Source organism: Drosophila suzukii, chromosome 3 (assembly GCF_043229965.1).
Source record: "Drosophila suzukii chromosome 3, CBGP_Dsuzu_IsoJpt1.0, whole genome shotgun sequence".
Classification (NCBI taxonomy): domain Eukaryota; kingdom Metazoa; phylum Arthropoda; class Insecta; order Diptera; family Drosophilidae; genus Drosophila; species Drosophila suzukii.
The window spans coordinates 88,310,363-88,319,513 of NC_092082.1; the positions used below are offsets into that span (position 1 = coordinate 88,310,363).

The window sequence follows — 9,151 nt, forward strand, 5'->3', positions numbered from 1 at the left end:
CTCTTGACTTGCAGGGCACTTGGGAAATTAAAAAAACGTTTAAAATACAGTTACAACTTTTTATTGGCCCATTTTCTTTAGAATGTCTTTTTGCTTTTAGTATTGTAAGTTATTTATTTTATTTTTTATTTAAAAAAGTGTACAATTTAATTTATAAATATGAATGTATATGTATTTGATTTTAAGAATGAAAAAAATATATAATGGCTTTTTTAAATGTGGTGCAAAAATATTTGATAGTAATATATCTATTAAAAATTTCCAAGGACCCAAAAAAATTATTTAGTCATAAAAAGTTCACTTTAAAACTTGTTGGATAGTAATATATCTATTAAAAATTTCTGCAGACCCAAACAAATTATTTAGTCATAAAAAGTTCCCTTTAAAAATTGCGATAAAGCAGTTTCGATTATGTCTTAATTCAATATGTTGTGTTATATAATAAAAAGTTGCATTGCTGCCACTGTCATAATTTTTCCGTCTTCATATTCGCTGCCCCCTTTGTTTTTCACATTTATTAATTAACGCTTTCGAACAATGGAATCCACTCAGCTGGTGGAGAGTAGCTGTTGCTCTAATCTTTGGGCTTTGTCTGCCGAGCTCTTCGCGTGGAGATACTTTTCCGTAGTACCCTCCCCAAAACTCTTGACCGTCGGGGCGCTACTTTATGGTTCGTTGGCTCTGCTCTCAATATATTATGTACTTCAGTAAGCAAGAAGCTCAGCGGCGACATCCCCATCTGCTTATCGCTCTTCGATAAATCGAGGAAAACTGCTCAGATCCCCGAGAGTATAAGTATAAGTATAAAATAAAACAAAATAGAAGATGAGATGCAAGCAGCCTCCGAATGTGTTACACAAAATTTCTTGAGATAAAAATAAAATTCGACGGAGGAGGAGAACCCACAAAATATTAGCGCCGGCATGATAATTCAATTAGCTAACGGCTGACGGTGTTTTTTCCGTTTTGGTGTTTATGGGTCGAAAATTTAGGTTTGGTTTCTTTTTTTCGTTTTGTTTACAGGAGAATCTAATAGTTGCTTTTGATGGCTTTTGAGGTTTACACCAAGTGTTTAGCATAGTGGAAACATAATGTGACAACATCTTTCCTGACCTAACACAATTTTAATGGGACTACAAAGATAGGGAAATAATAACATGGTTTTTCAGTTCGGTGTCTTTAATGTGTAGTCTTTAACAGGTGATATCAGTTTCTATCATTTGTTAAATTTATTTCATGATAAATATTACATTTTGTAAGATCTTTGTTTAATTAATTTGAATAAAGACATTGTAATATTTTAATTGAAGTCCTAAAGATATACTTAAAGCACAAAACCATATAATTTTAGTTTATCACCTTTCCATAACTGGTTTAACCACATTAACCCATTTTTAGCACCTTCATAAATTGTTTTGTTCTAGTTAGCTTGGAACGGTAATTTACAATAGTGCGAAGCTCCCAAAAAACACCTTTACAGACCCGAAAGCAAACAAATAAAATGTATTTACAGATGGCAACAACAAAGCGCTGTTAACCAAAACTTGTACAAACTTTGGTAAAAAACGAGAACGTAAACAGAAATCGGGTGTTTTACAGTTCAGTGACCTCAAAAAAAAAGCAGCTACGTCATCATTGTAGAGGATGTCGCCGCAGTTCTTCATCGTCTGTTTAGTTTTCAAAATAAGCACAGAGCACACCTACGCAACGCCGGTGAAAGAGAGGGGGCTAGTGAGGGAAAAAGAGACAGACCGATGGGCTTGAGTGATTCTCAGTGCGTTGGACTGCGAAAAGTGCAATTTGCAAATGCAACTGCAACTGCAACAGTCGAAAAGTTCGCAAATGACTCAAAATAAAGGTAAATTAGCAACTGTCCAGGCACGAAACGAACCCAAAACCGAATCCGAACCCAGCTCACTGACCATAACCAGGAAGAGGTTCCAGCCTGCACTGAGAGAAACGTGTGATTTTATGAAAAATAACCAGCGAAAAGTAATGGTATTGCCATACATATTGAGATATGTTTTAATAATGGGATCCCTATTTTTAAGACATTTTATTGGAAACATTCTTCTTCTAAAATAAATGCAGATTAACAATTTTTTTAATTTTCAAAAAGAAAAAGATTTTTTTACTTGAGAGGTAATATACCAGTACCATTGATATATAACATAATAAATTAGAATAAACATACGTTAGTACTCTGTAATAAAGGGATCCCTAGATATTTTTTCTAGGCAAAAAAAAAATTGTTTGTATTAAGAAAAGTTGTATATTATTTGTGATAATAAACCAATATTATTGCAAATTCATATTTTAATTTATAAATATAATGCCCTACTATAAAAGTAATATTCTTATATTATATTACAGTATACCATATTATTTTTTCTTTAAGTGTCTATTCCCAGCATGCTCCCGGATTCACTCTAGCGTGCTGTCGCATTTCCGTTGCGAATATTTTGTGCCGCTGTTGTTGTCGCATCCCATTACTGATGCTAGTCAGTGCACAACAAAAATCCCAATAGCTCTATGCATAAATTAACCAAAACCGAAACAGAACGAGCGAATGAACTGCAGAGTGCTATTTTCCATTAAGATCCCCGAGCTCGGTTTGTCCTCCGTTTTTATGATTATTTATTCACTTGATTGCTTTTGGCCTTTCACTCCCAGCTAACCTCGCTTCAGTTCTTTTATTTTGATTAATCATCAAGAGGGCTTACCTTGTCCCCAGCTCTTCTTCTTCACCTCAGCCTTGCCCGGCAATCCAGCTCCACATCCCCTTTCCATAATGCCCCCTCACCCATTAAAATTCCCAATCAAGCGTTGCATTGGCATTGCACAATAACAACATCAGGCAGAATTGATGCCTGACGGAATGCACTGGGACAAAATATGGTTAATTTTGGGATGCAATTAGAGTTCTTCTTTAAAAAATATTATAAGTAGAAATAATCAATTTTGGTAACTCTACTGCTGAGATACTAAGGAACCTATTCTTCAGATCTTGAATTATAACACCGATTTATCTTTATAATAAAACAAAAAACCATTTAATATATTATAAGATAATATATTTATATTTTGTAAATATAAAATCATATATTTCCTCTTAAAAAATCATATATCACAACAAACCAGATAAACTTGGTTGCATTTCTCCGTGTAACCTCACTGCATTTCATCTCTCACGGCGGGAATTTCTTTGTTATTTGTTTGGCTGCCTGTTTAGAGGAAATTGCTGCTGCTGCTGCAAACAAACGTGATTTCCTTTGGCTGTTGGTATAAACAAAGTTGCTCAAGTGATTTCTTGGGGCATTCCTTCCCTGCTTCACTGTACAGGGTGCCAGCTCTCTCCCACCGAATGACTAATGCAAAAGCCACATTTTCTTTCCGGGGTTGTCTGGAAAAACTCACCCTGGTTAAGTTAGGGAAATAGAGTCATAAATAACATGAGTTGCCCTCTAACAAAACACTTTGTTTCAGTATTTTTGTCTCGTGAGTGGTAAATACAAAAGTTATATCCTGCACCCTCCCTTGTGTTATTGTGGTGCAATTAAACCAGCTTTAATTTAGGCTTAATCTTGGCAATGCAATGGTCATACACGTATGAACCAACCCCTCACTTTGGGATGATAATCGAGGGGAATCCCAGACACGTGGCCAGGTCAAAAGTGAATCAGCGAAGCCGCCACGCTGCACGTGTCCTTATTCTGCCACAATTATATAGTAATGACCCACTCAATTCAAGGCAAATCCAATTTTATCGATTTCTATATAAGTTGTTAGGGGGAGGCAAAATAGGATGGGAATATGATTGTAATATTGCATTTTATTGGGAACAAAGGCAGCTAAATTGGTACAAAATCTTTACACAAAAGGAAGTTAAATATCCTGCTATTAAAATATTGTATTTCTAAAGATTATATATATTATCTTCACTTGAATATTCCCCTCTCTGCAACTACTTGACATATCGACAGTCTGCCTCATTCATCTATTATTTCTTAATTGCTGCGGGGTATGCTCTCCTCCAGCCGGCCTTTAAAGTAGATTTCCTGGAGTCTATCTGTAATACCCCTTTGTCAAGCTCTCTAAACACGTTCTATGAGGCGGCGCAATTTATGCAAATGTCGTTCAATTCAAAGTCCCAGACCAGGAGAAAGAGACTACTAATATATGCATGCTCAGAGGCTTCCGTTACGAGACGAGAACTGAAGAATTAGAGAATCAGAGAATTGAAGAAGTGTATCGGAGAAGCTCGTTCCATTTAAATTCTTTTGACCTGACTCAATCAAGAGAAGCTTGATGTCCAGTTCGGTTCAGTTGAGATCTGAAAATTCTGTAAATTGACTTGAGCCTCAATTAAGACGATCATTATGAATGCTGATGTTGACCACTTGAGTTACTGCTTAGTTAGGAACTAACTTGGAAAGGTAAGAAACTACTTACTTGGCAATTGCATTTCAATGCAGTTTACTTGACTCTGGCCAAGTTGAGCCGGCTCCCACGCTCTTAGCCAAGCCCATTTAAGACCCCAACAATGCCGCATATTAATGATCCTCCTGTCTTGCCTTTTGCTTGTGATAATGATAATGGTAAGCTGTTCAACTTGGGTAAACAAAGGGCGTGATAAAGAAAACAAGCCAGACCTCTAGCTGTTTTGGGGGCGTGTTTGATGAAGTCCCAAGAAAGGCATGGGAATTATATATAGAATCATGTAAGCTGACAGGAAATGTACAAATTAAGCCCAATAATTTACCAAATTAAGCTGCAGTATTTTATTATAAAGATCAAATAATGATATATTTTTAAGAGAGTACTGAAAGTATTTCACAGTCTCTGTTTGTTATAACCTTTCTAAATATAATAGTAAAAAACAAAACCGTAATTTAATGTTCCTCTGAGTTAATAACACTTTATTACATTTTTTTTTTGATAATTATCTGGCCAACCTCCTACTCAATTTTGAGTAGCGAGTCTTACCTCATCTAACCGCTTACTTTCGGCCATTTCGGCCTGTGGCTTATGCTTGCTGTTTTGCCATATAATTGCGCAAATGACATAAAAATTGTTAAGAAAACGCCAGCCAGTTGGCAACACAAAATCAAACAATGGCAACAGCTTAGCCGCGAACAAGAAACGAGTTGCCAAAAGAAGTGTTGGCCAGAATATGGAGGTTCGAGTTCGGGTTCGAGTATGCGCCTAAGGCGCTGACCTTTTGGGGCCAGAACTGATGACAATGAAAAACACGTAAAAAGTGAATACAATCGTCTGAATGTATTTTCATGTCTATAAAAAATTATTAAGCGGTACCAAAAAAGCGTTGGAACAAATTGTGACCCACAAAGAGGGCTTTTTTTCTCCATGAATTAAAAGGAAAAAGTTGAAGAAGAAAGTTTTTAACTGACAGATAAATCTGCCACAATGAGAGTAAAAGTGAAGCACAGCACTGCATTTAAAATCGATTTTTACTTTTGTAGCTTTTTTGTGTTTTATTTTTGTTTTGCGCACAAGGGCCAAACGAATCATTTGAGTTGGTAAATGTAGTGCTACGTGAGTGAAGGTAATCAGTAAATTAGCATGGAAAGTGCTGCCCTAGGGGCGCCTTTTCTATCTGGGAACTACGTGAGATTTTGATAAACGCGACACTCAGATAAGCTAAACGTCCAACCTGCCAATAGCCAAACACCCCGGATGGCACTCATCAGAAATGGGCAAAACAAAGCGAAAGCCACTCCACAGATAACCAAGTGGCCAAAGTGGCAGTGGCTCGCAGGGTTCGGGGAGGGGGTTCGGGGGGCCCAGAGATGTCGCAGTCCCTGTCTATATGTCTCTGTCGCAATCCAGAGGCCCTGCAACGAATCTCTAGTCGAAGTGGCCAGCCAGCGTCAAAATCAACAAAATAGAAGCTGGTTTTTCAAGGTTGTTCGGATGGGCGAGAGTTTAACAAAGGCGGGTTTGGGGGGTTTAATCAGGGAAATGGAACAGGGCACAGTGGTAAAAATTACGATAAAAACCTGGGAACAAAACTTCTTAAAAATGTATACACTTAAAAAATATATTGCTAGCTGCAAGGCACTTTAATCAAATTGTTTTTTGTATGTCAATGGCAGCCTTAGCAAGTGTGATTTGAGGCAATAAAATCTAAGTTCTCAGAAAACTCAGTACCCAGAATAATCATGATAATCTAATAGAAATCTAAGCAAATAGTGAGTAAACAAAGGCTTTGAACAACTTGTATGAAAATTTGTCTATCACAACATCGCTTGATTTGATATTAAATATAATTTTACTAAGCCACGTGATTAGTGAAACATTTTTTTTATAACTTGACAATACAATATGGCGTTGTTTTAAAATAGTTGAAAACAATAAATTGCAAGTAAATTAAGTAATTTAGATTCTATTTTAGAATTTATAGAGTTAATGATATATGTTCTAACATATTTCTATTAATATAACCCTTTATCAATTGACTTTGCATGGGAATCCCATTAGCATTTGCCTAATGCGATTTTAATTGTCAATGCTTTTATGTGCCTCGATTTGGAAATAGCCCAGCCCCGAAATGAATCACAAACTGGTAGTTTATCTAACTAATTTTCACATTCCAATGGTGGTTTGTGGTACCAACACTTCTTCAAATTGTTATCTATTTTGCGAAATAAATTTAACACATTCTTTTGGTGAGCTTTTTTAACCACTGTACTTGTGCGTGTTTGCTGATTGAACTTGATTAGGCCACAAACTCGATTCGGATCAGCAAAAAATATTGATTGGAGTCAGTTTAGCCCTACTGTTAGGGAATTATAGTAAAGTATCTTTTCAAAAATGTTTAGGCACCTAGGGAACATGATGTTCAACTAACTTTTTAATTAAATTTTTTTGGTATTTATTTACATTAATAAATACATACAGTGTCACATTTTTTAATGACTTAAAAAGTCAATTGTTTCTGACGACATCTGTTTACATTTTCCCTGAAAGGACCTACCACTTCTATCATATCACAACACCATCTGACACCATTAATACAACTTTATGAAATGATATCCATATTTGAAGTCTTAAGTAAAAAAACTCTATTTTTGTGGGCCTAGTTATCATATAAATAATATTTTTATTTGTATTTGTAATTATGATTTAAAAACATAGTTTTTTGTCCAAAAAGTATTTTGTAAAAATTATTTTAACATTTTTTTTTCAACAAGTTGTTTATGGTATAGATGTGGAAAAGATTAATAGTTTCATTATAGAATTTATTTGAAATGATAAATATAATTTTTTGAATCAATTGTCGATACAACTTGATCTTTAAGGTATACAAGTTAAGGCCTTTTTTTGATAAATTCTTATAAAAATGGTTTCCATTTCTATAGTAACCAGAAAAGTGAAACACCATTTGAGATAATTTCACCTGTGGGTTAGCGAAGACAAACAAGGGAGTGTTTGTGTTATTTTCCCCCAGGACTTTTCCCCAAACACCACTCACCTTTTGGCTTTTGGAACGCTGTTGCTTCCGCCGGCTGAAAAATGTGTCGTTGCAAGCATGTGTTGAGCAGCAGCAGCGGTAGCAGAACCAAATGCAAGTGCAACATCTTTAGATCGTTGCTATAGAGCTGATTTCGATGGCGATGCAGGGAGATATTTGCTTTTTTGCTGGCGATAGTAAAACTTGTTGTTGCCGCGGGGCCAAAGTGGTGACATCACACTTCCTGCAGCATCTTTTGATTTTGTTTAGTTGGGCGGGGGTATGTATTGGTTTGGGATTACTTTTTAAAATCAGGATGGGGACTTTCGAAACAAACTCTCTTGCAACATTCAAAAATAAACCGTGCTTTTGAGAACAACAACAACTAAATCACGCGCGTAAATCGAGAACAAAAACAACACACATTCACAAATTGCTGCTGCTATTATAACGGCTTTTGTTTGGTGCTCTGTTTTGCTATCTGTTGTTGGCTCTCTCTTTTCAGCACCCCTCTCGCTCTCTCGTGCTTTGCAGAACTTTTGGCCTTGCCTTCCTATTGGAATTTTCTAATCTGCGAGGCGTCTTTGTGGCTCAACTTAAAATCACATGCTATCTTTAATTCAAGCGCGGCACATACTCGAATCGGTGCCAGTTTAGCCTTTATTTTCGGGGGCTTTAATTCAATTTGCTTTCAGCAATCGGATCACACACACGAAATGCACAGACACACACACGCGAGAAGAGCAGCGACCGCGACGCAAACAACCAACCAGTTCCCTGCCCGAGTTTGTTTTGAATCGAGAGTTTGCTAGAGGTGGACAGGCATCGATGGAACATGTCATCGATGTAACGTCGATGTCATCGATGTTTTCACGGCATCGGTAACATCTTCCATCCTTCCATCTCTTCCCCGGCGGCTGGTCTCTCGCTCACGCTCTTTCTTTTCGGTAAGCAAGAGCGGAAATCTTTAATCACGCTTTTTACTGACACTTAAGGTTGCTAAGGTTCAAACACAAAAATACTGAAAAAAAACGATTTTCGATGTTTTTGCATCTCCAATTCGGATATCCGTTTTTGCCATCCCTGGTTACGAACTTGGATATGTCCATAGCACGGACTCGACCCATACTGAGCATGTCTTTTACCAACACTATAGTGTATTTAAAAAATATATATTTACAACTTCAAGGAAGCGGGAGACACCGACGTTTGCGGATACACCCACCACTTTTGCAGACGTGCCAAATACAGTCAAACCTCCATAAGTTAACTATTATCTTCTGAAGCAAATTCGAAGTATACCCAAATTAAAATAGCTAAGTAAAAAGTAAGCTTTATAATAACAGGGGCCTTTTGACTTTTTAAATGATACTTTTCGTGGAGCAACCAATCATTAAACCTTAAATAAAACTCTGAGTTAACGGAAAAGATGATTGAATACTTGTTAAGGCTGGTAAGGAAAAGCGCAACATTTTTGACTAACTGACTGGACTTAGTTTAAAAGGTCATCACATCCTAGATGGCAAGGGGTCTTCAGAATAATAACATTTTATTTATTCTAAATAAGCCCAGTCAGCTTATCAAAATACATTTGAATTTCAGTTAGGAATCGTTGTAGTGTGATTTTAGTGTGACCGCTTCTCATCCAAGTTCTGAACCATGGCCATGTAACAAAAT

The 9,151-nt window shown here is 36.5% G+C and overlaps 1 protein-coding gene across 1 annotated transcript in view; it reads right to left on the minus strand.

Annotated features, from left to right (window-relative positions):
- Positions 1–8,274, minus strand: part of Meltrin (disintegrin and metalloproteinase domain-containing protein meltrin) — a 34,602-nt gene extending 26,328 nt beyond the window's left edge. The window contains exon 1 of the mRNA XM_036819449.3: positions 7,496–8,274. Within this exon, the coding sequence (XP_036675344.3) occupies positions 7,496–7,601 (106 nt within the window). The 5' untranslated portion in view covers positions 7,602–8,274. The remainder of the gene's footprint in view (positions 1–7,495) is intronic.
- Positions 8,275–9,151: the final 877 nt, after the last annotated feature.